The following is an 18,172-nucleotide window of genomic DNA, read 5'->3' as shown; positions in this document are numbered from 1 at the left end:
CAGGCCAGATGCCCCTGAGGATAACATCCCCAGTTAAGCTGGATGGTCACCATCCCTTATGACAGGACCAGGCCTAGTGTCTGCTAATCCCTGATAGGGGGGGTTTCATCTTGTCAGCCTCCAAAATGAGTCAAACATGCTCAATAGCCCTGTGTCCCAGACACTGTGGTATCTGCCCCAATGTGCTCACTTCAGCCTGGGGTCCTCCTCCATAGCTCATGCCCAGCAGGGACATTTTCCTCTGCTCTGTTCAGCCAGAGCCTGCCCTAAGGGGATCCCTCCTCACAGCTAGGGGAGGGGGCACTATACAGATGAGCAGTCAACTGACTGGGCAGTGTGGAGGCCGCTCCCCATCCCCATGCTTGGCTCATTACCACATCATCCAATGAGAACTGAGTGCCCTGGGCAAAGATGCTCCCATTCATGGCAATCATGGCACAGCCATCATAGTAGAGACGGTCACCGTCGCAGCCCTTCTGGTTGGCTAGCAGGTAGATGCCACCATTCTAGAAGAAGCAGAGGTGACAGCAGAGCTATCAGTGCTTTATGTAACCTGTGACTGCCACTAGTGCTGAACAGGACACCTAGATGCCCCAGTCTGCTGTTCTCCACCCGGTCCCAAGTTGCCATTGGCATCCGGACTCTGACAGATACAGTAGGTGCAGGTGGGGACACAAAGCTCCACGGCTCCAGTTCATGGGGCTTTGCCAGGTGTTGTGCTGCAATTTCCTCAAAATGGAAACATCAGGAAGTCAATAATGTACACGTCTCAGGAAGTTCCTGAAACTTAGCAGATGCACAAGGCCCCTCCTCTCCAAGGCCCCGTAAGCAGTAAGGACTGCTGAGAGGCCCTCAGACCAGCCAAGCTGCCTGGAAGAGACACTTTCTGATCTGTCAAACTGCCTGTAAATTGTGAAGAGCGCTCCAGGGTTCCAGCTTTTATGGACTGTCCATGGGACTTTGGTGATGCAGCTGCCTCTGATTCATCCCTACACCTGTCTGTAACCCCTCACCTATTGCTGAGTAATTCCAATAAACTCACTGGTGTACCATGTTGAACTTTGATGGTATTGTTACTTTGGTCTATCATTGGTTCCCTATCTGGGGTGAGTAGACCTGTTGAGTCTTCTTGAAATACTGTCACATGACACCAGGTGTCGGGCACCCCATAGAACATCCATTTTTACTTTCCCTCAGCTCACAGTGCAGTACTGCTGTCCCTATATGACAGGGCCACTGCAGCTAGGGCAGTGTGATGGGGCAGCACTGAGCTTCAGGGCCACCGGAAGCACTGGTGACCGTGGGTGACCTCTGTGAGGGATAGATGTTATCTCCTATCTGTGCCCATCTTCAACCTGGGGCAACTCTATCTGCACCAAGGACTAACAGTACTGCTCCACTGTGTCCAAGGTCAATGGCAGGTGCATGCAAGTTGGTACGTGTCTCCATGACAATCATGGACAGGAACACATCCTGGTTCTCTGTCATAGCAGTGTCAACAGAATCTGCTTTGAATGATGGCAGTTAGGGCCTGGTGATACCAGCAAGAGAAACCTGGGAGGGACCAAGCATGTATGGAATGCAGCCTCAAACCACAGCCTTAAGTATGCACCAGAGGTGTGGTATGCCCCGGTGGCTGAGCCCTGCCCCAGGTGCTGTTGCTCTTGGGGGTTCCTCTGATGAAGCCTTAACTTGTGACACTACTCTATCCATCCTGCCCAATGCCCACCTTGGAAGTGGCCATGGTTACCAGATCCACCCTGGTATGGGCTTTGCGTAGCACGTGGTGGCTGCCCGAGGCGTTGGTGATGATCTCCACACCATCCAGGCCCATGTCGATGTGGGGGCTGTTGAAGGAGGCAGGTGGAATGACTGCTGGGCTCCTGTGATACCTCAGCTCTCTAGGGGGACCTCCATGGTTAAGGCCACGACCTCAAGAGGCTGCAAAGCCTGGGTCGTCTTCCCACTGGTCAGCCCACGACGGGGAGTGGATGGCGTAGAGAGCTGGCTGACCTGCGCGGTGTCCAGAGCTCCTCACAGACCTCGCTCCCAACACAGGTGTCCCGGGTGGCCAGTACCACATCTCCGAAGGGCACAGTTTCCTGCAGTGGAAAAAAAAAAAAGACCACTTTTGATCCCGGGGCTGCTTACTGGGCTACACACTGGCCTCCGACATCTTGAAGGCTACCATACTATCCCAGGTCCTCCCTAAGGTTTTCCTCACCTTGTGCCAGCCCCAGCATATTCGACTTCTGCTGACCCCAGGCTCTCCCACTTCCCTACTCAATGACCACGAGACACACAGCTCCACTATGGCTGCAGCAGGCCCTTTCCTCCACTCCATCTCCTGCCACCAACAATGTCACCATTTACCAAGGAGGCAAGCAGAGTGAGGACCCCAGGTCCACAGCACAATGAGAGGGATGAAGCTCAGAGATGTGCCCACCACCGGCTGGCTGTGGTCTCCTAGAACTGTCCTGGAATCACAGTCCACCTCTGCCGAGGGCTGGCTGGCTCCTGCAGCCTGGCTTGCAGTCAGCCCTCCTGTGAAGTTCCGCTCTGTGCTTCCCATCTACCCAGCTATGCTTTGACTCCACCCAGGAGCTCCTCCTGTGCCCACCCTCAGCCCGCACTGGCAGGAAACCCTGGGAAGGATGCACCTGCTTTGTCAGGTCCTGTAACATCCGAGGGAGGACATATTCCTCAGTTTGCCTGAAAGGAAAGAATCAAAGCATGGCAGAGCTGAGGTGAGGTCCTGGGAAACAGGAAGCATGGCAGAGCTGAGGTGAGGTCCTGGGAAACAGGAAGCATGGCTCAGACATGGGCCCTCAGTCTAACCATGCCATGCTCCTGAGAGTGCTGTGTCGTCAGAGGCAATGCCACCCCCTCACACAGAGACCTATGATAGACACTGTAGAACTCATGCATACTGGAGTGTCTCTGCCTCTCAGTGTTTTCTGCGAGACTGAGGGAGGGGGGACTAGAATCAGGTTGCCATTCCAAGGGAGAAATCAGGGTTTCTCCTCACCCTGGAAAAGTCCTGTGACGTTCACCCATAGACACAACCACACCTACCTTACCAATGAGACAATAGGGTTACAGTATACAGCCTTTGACAGGCAAAGTATTTACCACACACAGCTTTGGTCTAGGGAGTCTCATCTACTCCAGTGGACTTAATTATAAAAAAAATAAATAAAAAAATAAAAAATAAAAAAAAACTATATAAAAAGCTAACATTTCTTTTTTGTTGTTTTTTGGGTTTTGTTTTTGCTTTTGTTTTTTTTTGTTTTTCGAGACAGGGTTTCTCTGTGTAGCTTTGCGCCTTTCCTGGATCTCACTCTGTAGACCAGGCTGGCCTCGAACTCACAAAGATCCACCTGGCTCTGCCTCCCGAGTGCTGGGATTAAAGGCGTGTGCCACCAGCACCCAAAAGCTGACATTTCTGACTTCAAACAAGCCACTGTAAGGCACACTGCTCAGACACCAAACACAGACTGTTCTATTCACTTTAGAATTCGTGGTGTGTGGACACAATGCCAGTGGTTCTTCTACTGAAGCACAATGCCAGAAGTCGTGGAGCTGAGTGGATAGGCCTCTCCCACCCCTCCCCCATCAACAGAGGGAACAGAAACAAGATGCCCACAGACCCCCTCATGGCCACACCATCCTAGAGGGGTCCTCTGACCCCATCTGGAGGTCAGGAAGCAGCAATGTCCCTAAACCAAAATGTTGATGAGCCATCAGTACATTCGTCCTCACATTTACCAACTCATGCAAGGATCCACTGAGTACTGACCTGTGACCCTAGCACTGGACTACAGTATAAGATCCCATGTCAACAAACCACAAAACAAAACAATAACAAATTACCCTTATTATTATATAAAGTAAAACGTTACTGGGTAAATGGCCTCTCGGCACTCTGCCCCATTTATGGGTCATCTAAGGATGGACCAAACAAGTCCCGGGAAAGGCAGGAAGATGCTAGGAAAGCCATTTCTTTTTCTTTTATTTTTATATTCATTTATTCATTGTGTGTATAAGTATATGGGTGTGCACATGCCATGGTGCTTGTGTAGAGGCTAGAGGACAACTTTCAGAAGCCAGCTTCTTCTGGAAAGGCCATTACTTTAGATACTTTTAAAATTTGTATTTATGTGTGCACATGTGTGTCTGTCTGTGTGTAGGCATGTGTATATGAGGACAGGTGCTCACAGAGGTCAGAAGAGGGCATCAGATCTCCTGGAACTGAAGTTACAGACAGTTGGGAGCTGCTTGTGGGTGCTGGAAACTGAACCCAGGTCCTCTGGAAGAGCAACCAGTAAGTGCTCTTAACCTCTAAGCCATCTCTCCAGCCCCTCATTCTTAACTTGATTATTAGTTTTTAGATAAGAGTCTCACTGTGTAGCCCTGGCTGGCCTGGAACTATGCAGACCAGGTTGGCCTTGAATACACAGAGCTCAGCCTGTCCCTGCCTTCTGTATGTTGGGATTAAAGGTGTGTGTCACCTATTCTTATGTGGAGGGAAATTTTAATACATTGTAATTGGATAATATAGCACTCTCATAACACATCCAGGACACAGAAAAAGAAAACAACCTCATAATATTAAGACCAAAACACAACACAAGAGATACACCACTCCCCAACAAAACAAAACAAAACAAAAAACCTCTAACAGAGCACTGGCATACAATTCTAGAAAGTAAGTCAATTTCTGAATAAACCTTAACAAACTCAATCCAAGTCTTTTGCTTGTTTATTGTTGGGGCTTTTTTTTTTTTTTTTTGAAACAAGGTTTCACAGTGTAGCCCTGGGTGTCCTAGAACTCTCTCTGTAGACCACGCTCACCTCAAACTCAGAGATCCACTTGCCTCTGTCTCCTGAATGCTGGGATTAAAGATACCGCCTGGCTGAATCCAAGTTTAATGTCCCACATTCACTTGGAATTTAAGCAAGGGCACAAAGGTTTACTCTCTCTGTTCACCTGACTTATTTGGACTTCAAACTGGACTTCAACATTCATTCTCCGTTTTAAAAAGGCAGAGCTGTAGAGTTGACTCAGCAGTCAAGAACTGAGTTCTGTCCCAGCAGCTGGGAATGGCAGCTAACAACTGGCGGTAACTCCACCACCAGAGGATCCATTGCCTTCTTCCGGCCTCTGTAGGCTCTGCATTTATGTGCACATACCCCCACACAGACACAAACACATAAATAAAAATAAAATGTTTTTTAAAATTCACAGTGAAAACAAAGGGTGGTGGAGACATAAGTCTGAAGCCAAACGGAGAAACTCAAGGAGATTTCTAGTTAGTTAGAAGGAAGGCAGAAATCCAAGCCTTCTGTTCTAGGAATAATCTAAAATGTTGTAGAAACACTTGCTGTGGATATCATTCTGTATAAATAAAACACTGATTGGCCAGTGGCCAGGCAGGAAGTATAGACGGGACAAGGAGAGAGGAGAATTCTGGGAAGTGGAAGGCTGAGGCGGGGAAACACTACCAGCCGCCGCCATGACAAGCAGCATGTGAAGATGCTGGTAAGCCACGAGCCACGTGGCAAGGTATAGATTTATAGAAATGGATTAATTTAAGATATAAGAACAGTTAGCAAGAAGCCTGCCACGGCCATACAGTTTGTAAGCAATTTATAATTCTCTGTGTTTACTTGGTTGGGTCTGAGTGGCAGTGGGACTGGCAGGTGAGAGAGATTTGTCCTAACTGTGGGCCAGGCAGGAAAACTCTAGCTACAAATGCTGGCTGGCAAAAGTGAAGAAGATGGACTGAGAAATGTAAATATGGAAAGAAATCACATCAGGTGCTCCTTATGCAAGAGTTCTACTTGATGGAAAAGCAAAGGAAATCAACACAATTACAAGACAGGGCCAGAATTCACAAGCCCCTCAAATACACAGCAACCCTCAGAATCCAATCCTTTTCCTAGGTCAGCTGTCGACCACTTAAAGTATAATGCTAAAGACCCTGTTCACAGGGATAATAGCCAATTATAAATGGGGGTAACTGTGGTGGTCTGAATAAGAATGGCTCCCATAGGTTCATATATTTGGATGCTTAGGGAGTGGCACTATTTGAAAGGATTAGGAAGTGTGGCCTTGTGGAGGAGCATGTAATAGAGGGTGGGCTTTGGGATTACAAAAGCCCAAGCGAGGCCCAGTGGCTCTCCTCTCTTGATGCCTGTGGATCCGGATGTAGAACTCTCAACTACTTCTCCAGCACCATGTCTGCCTGCATGGCACCATGCTCCCTGCCATGATGATAATGGACTAAACCTCTGAAACTATAAGCAAGTTCCAATGGAATGTTTTCTTTTATATGAATTACCATGGTCATGGTGTCTCCTCGTAGCAACAGAACACCGACTAAGACAATAACCTAAAACACAGAGCAGGACTTCCCAACTCGGGGCATTTTGCCCCCTAGGAAACATTTTTTTAAAGTCTGGGACAATCAGTTTTTGCTCTGTGGCAGGGTCTTGAGTTCCCCAGGCTGACCTGGAGCTCACTATGTAGCCAAAGGTGTCTTTGAAGTCCTGATTTTTCAGCCTTCACCTCCAAGTGCCAGGATGATGGGTGTATACCACCATGCCTACCTAGCTTAGGGGTAATTTTGGTTAATAAACTCTACTCAGAGGTTGGGATGCCTCTGACCACCATATACTGCACAGGACAGGCCCTCTACCCTCAAAGAACAAACTGTTCCCAAAGGTCAAATGGGCTACGCTGGGAGTCCTTGCTATAAAGGACAATTTGAGACACAGTGTCCCTCCACTTAAAAGTGACCAGGACCACTGACTGACGGCTAAGGTCTTGTGATGTCTACTGGCTCAGACTTGAACTAACAGCATGGAATTGGCCATGTCTGAATGGCAGGAATAGTCCTCCCACCCCCACAGTGTTCTGTGGCTCACCTCCCAACCGAGGCTGCATGTGCTGAGGACATTTAGTGAACACTTGGTGTGTGTGGTCCCAACACACTGCAACCGAAGCACCTGCCACTCACCGGCTCCTGGACCAGGGGGTGAACCAGCGCAGTTCCCGGTAGTTGCCTTCATTGGCCAAGGCCATCTTGGGCCTGATGAGCAGGATCTTCCTACAGGAGGTGAAAGGACTGCTCACACCAACCTCTTGGCACAAGCAGGCCTCTGCCATGAAACGTGCCCCATAGGATAAGGTGAGGCCGCTGAGCTGGTTCCAGACCAGGGCCTTGAGCAAATCTGTTTTGTTTTGTTTTTTGTTTCTCTCTACGCTTGAGCTTTCTGCTTGGGGAAAAAAAAAAAGGTCTCCATGATTCCATTAGCCAACAAGTGCACTTTGCTGGAAGCGTGTGTGTGTGTGTGTGTGTGTGTGTGTGTGTGTGTGTGTATGTGTGTGTGTGTGTGTGTGTGTGTGTGTGTTGGGGGAGGGGTGGCCAGAAGACTTTCCTCACCTTTATTGTCCAGGTGACAAGGATAAAAAGCCCAAAAAACCCAACCTTGGGTCTCCTCCTCTATCCTAAGTGAGATGGCTGAGGCCCAGAGAAGGAGATTCACAGGAGTTGCTGGGATGCTGCACTCACTAAGGGCACCCCTCAAGATAGCCCCCACCAGAGCCAGGCACAGGCATGCCAGCCCCGCTCCTCCCACCTCACTTACCGGTTGAGGAAGATGACCCTGCAGTTGTAGCGAACATTCCGGTGCATCACAGGCCTGCAAGCAGGAGGGAGGACACGTCACGGGAGCACCCTGAGCAGAGGTGGTGGCTCTAACTAGAGTCATGTGTTCCTTTGTTGTGTACAGACAGGCCCACTCCCATGCATGCACAGCTGGACACCAGAGGTCAACATCAGAAGTCCTCCTTAGCCAGCTCTACCTTAGGTTTTTTAGGATTAACCTTTACTTTTGATTTTGTGTATGTACGTTCATGCATGCATGTGTGCATGTGCACACACAGTTGGGAATGCGTATGTATTTGTACACATATCTACATACACGCACCTGTGTATGTATACACACATGCGCTTGTGCATGTATGTACACATGAGTGAGGTAAGAGGTGTCAGATCTCCTGGAGCTGAAGTTACAGGCAGTTGGGACATAAGTACTTGGAACTGAACTCGGAGGTATGCAGCATGTGCTCTTAACCATTAAGCCATCTCTTAAGCCTCTCTACTTATTTCTTGAGATAAGGTTTCTCATTTAACTTGGGGCTCACAGGTCCAGCCCCAGGGACCCTTCTATCCTACCTCCCAGCACTGGGGTTTCAAAGGCATCCTGATGTATATGGCTTTTTACATGGGTCCTGGAGATCCAACTCGGGTGAGCAGTCCCCCAGCCCCTGGATGCTTTGTGGTGGTGTGTGGTTTCCTCAGATCTTTAGAGAGACTCTCAACACCCTTCTGAGGCTTTCAGATTAAACTCAAAAGTGTTCTGAAACAAGGCTCCCTCTTCTAAAACGTCCCAGAGCTCAGGGTGATTGTTCCCATCACTGCTTGCTTCCGCTGCCTCCTCCCCTAGTCAGAGGCTGACCTGCCCTAATCCTTCCTCCCAAACAGGTAGGATACATGCAGGGGCACCCTGCCCTTCATCTGTCAACACCCCCTAGCCCTAACCACGGTCATGTACTGCCACTGTGAGCAAAACTTATGACATCCTGGCTTCCAGGCCTCTCTTAAGCCAAGTAAAGCATGTTAAGGATGGTGCCATTTGTGCAAGGGTGTGCAGAGTACTGGATATACAGATGACTTGTGTAAAGCAGGGGCCTCAGACAGCACGCTCATCCCAGTACTCTGGAAGTGGAGGCAGGAGGATTAGATGTTTGATATCATATTCAGCTACACAGAGTTCAAGGTTAACCTGGGTTATATAAGACCCTGTCTCAAAGAAACCAAACTGGTTGGTGCTGAAATGGCTCCGAGGGGTGAGGAACTTGCCACCAAGGCAGACTACCTGAGTTCCATCCCTGGGACCCATACGGTGAAAGAGGAGACTGACTCCATCAGGTTATTTTCTGACTCCCATATGCATGCGGTGGCATACAAGCACATACAAAATAAGTAAATGCAATTAAAAGAATTAGAAAAAAAAATACAAAAATCCTGAACCAAACCACCCAACAAAAACAAACAATCAAAACAAACAAACAAAAAACAAAAACAAAAGAACAGGGTCTTCTAGCTAGAGGAAGCATTGAAAGAAAAACAGACACTACAAGATAATGATCAGCGCTGTCATCACACAGACATTTTCAAGTTTAACCGGGAAGCAAAATTAAACAGTAGGCAGCACACAAGGAAACATTTTCTTCATGTGGGAGCATATTGTGGCTCTTCATATACAAAGAACTCTCCAAACAAATAAGACATAGTTGTATATAGAGCTCCCAAACTAGACAACTCCCCAACAGTACACGACGACCACCAAACAGGAAAATACTGAACTCCTTGGGTAATAGAGCCAATCAGGGCTGGGGAAAAGGCTGCATGGTGCACAGCACTTGCTGCTCTTGCAGCGGCCATCGACAGGGGACCACTATGCCAAGCATGGTCAGACACACACTAGAAGGTTCCAGTGTGCTGGGTGGAGTCATACTTGAGGAATCCATGTCATTCAAGGCTCATGGATGGCATGTCCCCAGGAGAAGCTCCCCCAAATTTACCATGAAGAAAACTGTGTCAGGATGAACATTTAGCTTGCATTTGTGTGGAATGTGCTCATGGGTGCCCAGAAACTCCTTGAAGAACTCAAAAACTGCTTCAAAGAGTTGTTGCCTTGGGAAGGATAAGTGGCTGGCTATAGGGTTGAACAAAATCTACATTCAACCTAACTAAGGGTTTTAGTGTCCCACTTGGACTCCATGGCCCTGAATGAAGGGGTGCTGGGTACAGAACTCCCTTGAACTTGCCTTTCCTCCAAGTTTCCCCTTTCTCAGCCTCATGCTGGCACTTACATGCCCACGTCACAGATGATATCCTGAGTGATGGGAGAGTCCAGAAGGGCAGCCAGGACTTGGAGCGAATGCAGGAGGGTGTCTGACTCGTGATAATGATCCCAACATCCATAGCCACTGAAGAGAGAGGGAGCAGGCCAGTGAGGGGCCAGGAGCAACCAGGAGGGACCCAGGGCATCCATGACAGGTTGGGTCAGGGGCCAGGTTTTCCAGGGCCTTCCAGGTAAGTGAGTTGTTAAGAACAAATTCAATGAGAGGCGCAGACACTCTTGGATGGCATGGGGGACAGAGTCAGGGTTCTATGGAGAGACATTAGACTAGTGAAGCAGGTTAATCCAGGAGGATGAAGAGGAGGATGCCTTGGGACTAACATAAAAGTTCGGGAGAGAAGTACATGTCTGTTTCCCTTATGTCCAGACATCAGAACAGTGGTTCTCAACCTTCCTAATATTGCAACACTTTAATACAGAGTTCCTCATGTTGTGATGACCCCCAACCATACAATTATTTCCTTGCTACTTCATAACTGTAATTTTGTCATGTTATGAATTGAAATGTACGCTATGTTATGAATTGGAATGTAAATATCTGTATGTGACCCCCCCCCCCCCAAGGCGGTCTCGACCCACACGTTGAGAACTGCTGCATCAGAGCAAAGTAGGGAGGGGGACAAAGAGGAGGTGGGGAACCTCAAAGACAGACAGGTACCCCAAGCCAGAAAGGAGCTGTAGCTGGACAGGGTCACACAAGGGGTTGGCCTAGCAAGAGAACAGAAGAAATCAAGTCATTGGTTTCTCTATTCTCATGAAAAGGGCACCAGGAAGGGACCATTAAAAGATGCTGAGATGGCCGGGCGGTGGTGGTGCACGCCTTTAATCCCAGCACTCGGGAGGCAGAGCCAGGCGGATCTCTGTGAGTTCGAGGCCAACTTGGGCTACCAAGTGAGTTCCAGGAAAGGCGCAAAGCTACACAGAGAAACCCTGTCTCGAAAAACCAAAAAAAAAAAAAAAAAGATGCTGAGATGATGGGATGAAATCTCTTTATGGCCAAATAGAAAATGAAAACATGGGGTTAGCAAGATGGCTCAGTGGGCCAAGGCACTTCCCACCAAGACTGATGGCCTGGGTTTGATGCTCACACCCATCTGGCTCACACACAACTACCAATTTCAGGGGATCCAACCATGCTCTTGCGGCCTCTGTGGGCACCAGTCATGAAAGTGCTGCCCAGAGAGATGTACAAGCAAAATACCCATATGCATAAAATAAATAAATCTAAAAAAATTTTTAATTAAAAAAAAAAAGAAAGAAAATGAAAATCTAGGGAGATGTCTCAGTGTACTGACCTGCCATCTAAGATACCACGGGAGCCCACTGCACCCAGCTCTGGGGCTGCAGCTGCAAAGTCAAGGCGTCTGTAGAACTCATGTCTGCTACAGACTGCTCCCTGCTTCAAATATGGCCCCTTCATCGCTCCTCAGCATTTTGGCCCTGAGCAGTTGCAAAGAGGGCACCTTGCAGGTGGCGTCTTACGGGGGAGGCAAATAGGCTTTCTGGGGCCTTTATATAAGATGCCACTAATGGTGATTTAATCCCCTCTCCGAAGCCCCGCCTCTCAGTACCATCACCCTGGGACCAGCTATCTGCAGAAGAATGTTGGAAGAACATTAAAACCAAAGCCTCAGGGAAGGTGACACAGCCTGGCTTTGAATTCAGCTCCAGCCTGGCCCAACCTTGCCCCTCTATTTGCCCACCAGAAGCCTGGAGTTATCCAGCCTCCCTGTCCTGCCCTGACCCAGGCGCACTTTCAGGTTGCTGACATCCTAAAGGGTTTACATTTCTTCTGCTCTCAGTACTGCCCCTCTTCTTCCCATCTTTTGATTCCACTACCTGCCCTCCCAGGGGTGGGATGCCAGTGTGCTTAGCCATACCATATTTCCAGTTCTGGTCCAAGCCTATATCTTGCACCTTTGTTTTTGGCAATTTGAATACCTATATGGAGAGAGAGGGAGAGAGAAAGATTTCAGCAGCTAGGACACATTCAGGGGCAGGAAAAGCAGGGTGCTACAGTAGATACGGCCAAAGCCAAGCTCTGTCGTGTCCACAGGCCACTGCAGCCAGTTCTGCTAAAAGCAGAGGACAGCAGGCACCTACCTGTACACACCTGTATACACTTGCAGGAAATCAGAAACAGGGAGGGTAGTGTACTAGTACTTTCTCGTTGGACTTTCTTGGACTGCCAGCCCACAAATAATGGCACAGACACTTAGTATTAATTATGAAAGCTTGGCCTTTTGCTTAGGCTTTTCCCTAACTAGCTCTTATAATCCAAATTAACCTGCTTCTATTAATCTACCTTCTGCCAAGTGGCTCGGCTACCTCTCCTCCATACAGTGTATGTGACTTGTTCTGTATCTAGCTGGCGTCTGCCGGCCTCTCTTCATATCAGAGTTCTCTCTCTCCCTGGAAATCCCGCCTATCCTCTCCTGCCTAGCTATTGGCCATTCAGCTCGTTATTAAACCAATCACAGTGACACATCTTCACACGGTATAAACAAGTATTCTGCATCAGGGTATAGTGACCTTAGCACTGGGGATGGGTAAGTCATACCGTTGTAGGTAATCAATAAGCAGACACCCAGATTAGCTATAGGAAAAAGCTGTAGACAGGATGTGAAGGCTTCCAACTCTAGGAGTGAGCCATCATCCAGCACCCACCCCACGTTGACAGCTGCTGCCAACATGCAGGCAAGGGAGACCATCTTCACCCCAAAGACATACACTCTGACAACAGAAGCAGGTCAATATACTTTAAAAAACAAAGCCACCCGGGCTGGCCAGATGGCTCAGTAGGTAAAGGTGTTTGCTGCAAGGCCTGACAACCGGAGTTTACTGCTGTGCTTTAATACAGTTCCTCATGTGCTGACCCCCAGCCATAAAATTATTTTCATTGCTACTTCATAAGTGTAATTTTGCTACTGTCATGAATCATAATGCAAATATCTGTTATGCAGGATATCTGGTATGTGACCCCTGTGAAAGGGTCGGGTCGTTCAGCCCCCAAGAGCTTGCAACTGACAGGTTGAGAACTGCTGCCTTCAACCCACATGGTGTTAGGAGACAATGATTCCTGCAAGCTCTCCTCTGACCTCCACATGCACACCATGACAAGCAAGCATGTGTACATGCAATAAACAATGATAAATGTGGGGTTTTGTTGGTTTTTAAAGCTGACCGGCTACCTCTTGTTCCTGTTTAGTTTTCTTACAGAGGCAGCTCAGCATGGACAACCTGAAGTGGGAAATCTGCAGCTCTACCCAGTGGCCCCAGTTTGGACGTGGTAGAAACAGTTCTATCTTTTTGGTGAGCTGACATGAATGTCAACAATACATGGATATTCAGTGGCAACGACACTCCTCTGAGCTGAGAGCTCACCCTTTACCTGCTTTCTCGGTTCGGTATGCATTTTCCCAATGCCCATCTACCAGGAATGTCCTCAGGGACCCTAGACCATAGATCCCACACAACCAGCTCCTAGGACAGGCAGCTCTTCTCCAAGGGACACTAGAGACCCATCAGATCCTAGAAGATGGCTGAGGGCTGTGTCTGCCCAGCCAGGTAGGACATGTCCATTTCCATTCTCGCCTTGCTACTCCACGTGTCCCCCAATAGGAAGTCCCCCTGAAAGCTCAACAGGGCCAGGCCATTACCCTTTTATCTGTTCCCATGCCCAGCTCTATGAATCTCTCCTGGGCTGGTCTTGAGTGCCATACCCTGATCATTGGGGACTTTGGCTTCTTCCTGTCCCCCGCCACCCCAGACTCACTCTTTAAAATCCTCTGGAAATTGCCCTCAAAATCCAAGGCCCACTGGTTGAGTGCACAGGTGGCCACGGTCACCTTCCGGCCCATCCTGGTTTGCTGGTTCCTGGATGCAACACAGGACAATGCACAGCAGCCTATAACGCGGCTGCTCGGCCTACGCCTGCGCAGCGCGTCCTTCCTAGAGGCCCCGCCCCTCTGCCCGCCATAGCTCCTCCCCTCTGCTCCTGTAGCCCAGCTTCTGCCCCCACTCGAGAGGTGCGCCGGCGCAGAGCGTTTTACCGGGAAGCCTCGCCCCTGTGCCCTTCACAGCCACACACACCCGGCCTCTTTCTTCCGCAGCGCGCCTGAGCAAAGCATCCTCTGGGGAGGCCCCGCCCCTCTGACTCCAAGTAGAGCCCGAGAAGCGCGCCTGCGCGGCCAGGCTGTCTCGGAGCCCCGCCTATGCCAGAAGTCAGAGCGCAGGGCCACGCCCCCAAAAGTTTGTCCTGGACCATCTCCATGGCCGCCTTAGCCATGTTTGATGTTGGTATCTCATGAAAGGCTCGTTCCTGCCACCAGAGGTTCCTGCCACCTGTCTGGTTTGCTTTCTGTCGCTGTGATAAACACGTGACCAAAAGCAGCTGGGGAGGAAAGAATTCACTTCACCTTACAGCCTTATAGTCTCTTATGTAGGGAAGTTGAGGCAGAAACTGAAGCAGAGCCGAAAGACGACCACTGCTTACTGACTTGCTTCAAGGCTTGCTCAGACTCCTTTTTTTTTTTTTTTTACACCACTCAGGACGACCAGTCCAGGGGTAGCACCGCCCACCGAAGGCCAGGCCCTCCCACATCAATAATCAGTTAAGAAAATGCCTCACAAACTTCTGCACAGACCCATCTGATGCAGGCAATTCCTAAAGTGAAAAACCCTCTTCCCAGGGGTTTTTTAGTTTGTGTCAAGCGGGCATAAAAATAGGCAGCACAGTTGGGTAAACACTCTCATAGCCACACGTGCTTCGCCCTGAGCCCCTCCTCATTTCTATCTCTCTGGCCAGTGCCTGCCGTACCCCAAGCAAGGTAGATGCAATGGCGCTTCTCCAGGTCAGATCCCTTCTCCTCAGCCCTTTTCCCTCGGACAAAAGCCAATCCAAACCCTTCAGACTGTGCTAAGAAATGTCTTAGATCAGAGCCTTGATGGATGGGCTACAGACTCTGCTGGATCCCTGTCAAAGGGAGGTCCTGTGTGCTAAGAGTTACAGCTCTGAGGGGAAAGATATCCCCAGTACAAGTGTTGTCCTTCTGAAGGGAAAAGTATCCTGGCAGTTGGGAGCTAAGGCATACCACAAAGTCACACTGTACAACAAACCTCACATAAGAGATTTCTTGGGAAGACATAAGAGAGTGGATCCTTTGCTTGGACAAGCAGCAGCAGAGAACTGAGTGGGAAGGCAGGCTTTATATAGTGTTTCTTGGGGGCAGCGTTTTCCAGAGTGGAGATTTCCAGGGTGGGAATTGGTAGGATTTCAAGTCCTGAGCCTGGGGCAAGCCCAGGGATTGGTGGGTTTTCAAAACCCGGAAGTGAACTTGGACCTTTTTACCCTACACTGTGACTGCACACGTCAATCGTTCACAGTTCAGAAGCAACTCTCAGGAGCCTGGGAACCATTCTCGGGGAAGATCTGTCTCTATGGAAGGACAGTCCTCTCTACTCTGGAAAGCACCAGAAAACAAACTCCCCTGGTCTGGACTGAGGCAAACTGAACCTGCAGGGTAAAAGGTTCAAGACCACTTCCAGGTTTGAAAAACTACCAAACCCCACCAATCCCTGAGTGTTAAATCCCACCAATTCCTGGCTTGGCTTGAAATCTCACCAATCCCCACCTTGGAAATCCCCACCCTGGAAAACTCCTCCCCTAAGAAACCTTATGTAGGCTTGTGTCCTGCTCAGTTCCCTGCAGCTTCTCACTCAAGGAGAGACAGCCACCCTCTTGTGTCTCTTCCAATAAATCTCTTGCATTAGGTTATTGTGCAGTGTGACTTTGTGATATTCTGTGGCTCCCAACTGCCAGGATACCTTTCCCTGCAGGGCTGTAACATCTGCATTAGGGAAACTTTCCCCCTCAGAGCAGAACTGTAACACTTCCGTTGGAGAAAGTTTCCCCCTTAGAGAAGCAACACCTCTGTGGTGGTTTGAAAGAAAATGCTCTCCCACAAAGGGAGTGACATTATTAGTAGGTGTGGCCTTGGTGGAGTAGGTATGGTCTTGTTGGAGGAAGTGTGTCACTTGTCACTGTGGGAGTGGGCTTGGGGTCTCTTTTCTCAAGCTTCACCCAGTGTGATAGTCAGTTGACTTCCTGTTGCCTGCAAGATGGAGGATTGTCAGCTGTTCCTCCAGCACCGTGTCTGCATGCCACCATGCTCCCTGCCATGATGGTAATGGAATGAACCTCTGAAACCATAAGGGAGCCCCCCCCCCATTAAATGTTTTGTTTATAAGAGTTGCTGTGGTCATGGTGTCTCTTCACAGCAATAAAAACTCTAAGACAACTTCCACTGGGGAAGCCTTTCCCTTCAGCTGTAATACTTCCATTAGGGAAGTGTTCTGAGAACCTTTGTTCTTTCCGCTTCTCTAACCTGAGACACCCCTCCCCTATGATCCTCCTATTTTACCTTCTGGAATCGGACTGTAAATGTGGCTGATTCTGGAGGTCACACAGCTGGGCTGCATCCACTAGCTTTACCACAGAAGGCCCATCTGACATGTGAAGTATGAGGACAGTGCCTGCTAAATTACTTTTCAGAGACTTTAAGGCAGGTTTTTTTGTTTGTTTGTTTGGTTTTGGGTTTTTTTTTTTTTTTTTTTTTTTTTTTTTTTTTTTTTTGCTGTTGTTGTTTTATCAAAACCACTTAGCTCTTAGGCTGGGGAGGTGGCTCATTTGGTCAAGTGCTTGCCTTGCAAGCAGAAAGACATAAGTTTGATCCCTAGAACACACTTTTTTTTTTTTTTTTTTTTTAAAAGCTGGCATGGTGTCAACTGCTGATAATCCTAGCTGGTGGGGATAGGGGAGAGTCAAAGAGCACAGATCTCTGGTGTCTCCCAGCCTGCCAGCCTAGTCTGCTTGGCATAAGGTCCATGCTGGTAAGATCTCATCACAAAACAAAACAAAAACTCACAGATGCTGGGGGATGACACCTGTAAGTAAATTAAATTTGTTACAATCTGTGGGTTTGGTCCCAGGTTTTGGCACCAAAATGTGAGTTTTGCAACTCTGGGGAAAGGTGTCCTGACTATCTGGGGAGTCAGGCAACACCTTGAGCTGCTTAGGACAGTTCTGGCGCCTGGAGCTGCAAAGAGACAGCCCAACCCTGGAGGGGAAGTTTTTCTGACTTCTTGGGAAAGTCAGGCCTGGAACTGCTTCAGCAGGCAAGGATATCCTGACTATTCAGGAAAGTCAGGTTATACTTGGTGTGGTGGGGGATGGTCTCCCCGCAGGATATAGCAATCCTGCTCCTCTCCTGGAGAGCCGCTATGGCTGAATTTTGCTCAGCCCCCACTTAAGGGGGCTTCCTAGCAGAGCTCTGCTTCTCCGGCCTAAGATGTTGCTTCTTTTACTTCACTCTGCAAAAGGGGAAACCCCTGCAGAAATGTAGCAATCTCTGGCTCCGGAGAGAAGTGGTACTTTTTCAGTTCCTCCTTGCTCTGTCCACTGAGGGACATCTCAGCAAGGGTCTTCTGTTCAGCTCCTCCTTGCTCTGTCCACTGAGGGATATCTCAGCAAGGGTTTTCTCTACACGGGTGAATGAAGATCTTCACACTCAAAACTCTTTTGAGAAAGAGATTTATTTGAGAAGGTGGAGTCCAGGAGAGTAGCTGCCTCTACCAGGGTGGAGAGAACAGCCCACAACTGACCAGGCAGGGTGGTTTATATAGGATGTCTTGGGGGCAGAATCAACCAGTGATTAGTCAGTTTTTTTCTGCCCAGGGATTGGCTAGTTTTGTGGGTTAGGGACAGAGATGGCCCTGATTTCAGGGCCAAACTGTGTTTCTTTCATTGGCCTTTTTTTTGGTTTTTTGACACTGCCTCTAAGGCCAGGGTACATTTCTTTCACTGACTCCGATTCTAGGGACCAGGAGTGTTTCTTTGGTACTAGTTTCAGAGTCAGGGCATGTTTCCTTGGTTCTGGGTTTGGGGATAAACTTGTCATTTCTCTGGCTCAGGTCCCCAACCCAGGCTGTGTTTCTTTCCCTGGTTCTGGGCCCCAGGGCCAGGATTCTACTGTCCTGCTCTGTGATTGGTTGGTTTCACAAGTCAGTTGGCCAGGGCAGAGATGGCTCCGATTTGAGCCAAACTGTGTTTCTTTCACTGGCCTTATCTGAGCCATCTTTCCCTAGTTCTAGGCTCCAGGGTCAGGGTGGGTTTCTT

At 48.9% G+C, this 18,172-nt stretch overlaps 1 protein-coding gene across 5 annotated transcripts in view; it reads right to left on the bottom strand.

Moving 5' to 3' along the window:
- Positions 1–14,169, bottom strand: part of Nadsyn1 (NAD synthetase 1) — a 30,689-nt gene extending 16,520 nt beyond the window's left edge. For 2 of the 5 annotated variants that reach the window (XM_052761504.1, XM_052761507.1), the window contains exons 1-9: positions 13,772–13,931; positions 11,877–11,937; positions 9,947–10,063; positions 7,654–7,707; positions 7,023–7,112; positions 2,661–2,712; positions 2,014–2,102; positions 1,730–1,847; positions 375–506 (exon numbers count right to left, since the gene is read on the bottom strand). In XM_052761504.1, the coding sequence (XP_052617464.1) occupies positions 375–506; positions 1,730–1,847; positions 2,014–2,102; positions 2,661–2,712; positions 7,023–7,112; positions 7,654–7,707; positions 9,947–10,063; positions 11,877–11,937; positions 13,772–13,856 (798 nt within the window). In that variant the 5' untranslated portion in view covers positions 13,857–13,931. Of the gene's footprint in view, positions 1–374; positions 507–1,729; positions 1,848–2,013; positions 2,103–2,660; positions 2,713–7,022; positions 7,113–7,653; positions 7,708–9,946; positions 10,064–11,876; positions 11,938–13,771; positions 13,933–14,048 lie in introns of those variants that run through there. The other 3 variants (XR_008222985.1, XM_052761505.1, XM_052761508.1) reach the window with 3 other exon arrangements.
- Between the last annotated feature and the right edge of the window lie 4,003 nt (positions 14,170–18,172).

The sequence above is a fragment of the Peromyscus californicus genome, unplaced genomic scaffold, assembly GCF_007827085.1.
Source record: "Peromyscus californicus insignis strain IS unplaced genomic scaffold, ASM782708v3 Scaffold_4__1_contigs__length_199733344, whole genome shotgun sequence".
Classification (NCBI taxonomy): domain Eukaryota; kingdom Metazoa; phylum Chordata; class Mammalia; order Rodentia; family Cricetidae; genus Peromyscus; species Peromyscus californicus.
This window is presented reverse-complemented; position numbering and strand designations above follow the sequence as displayed.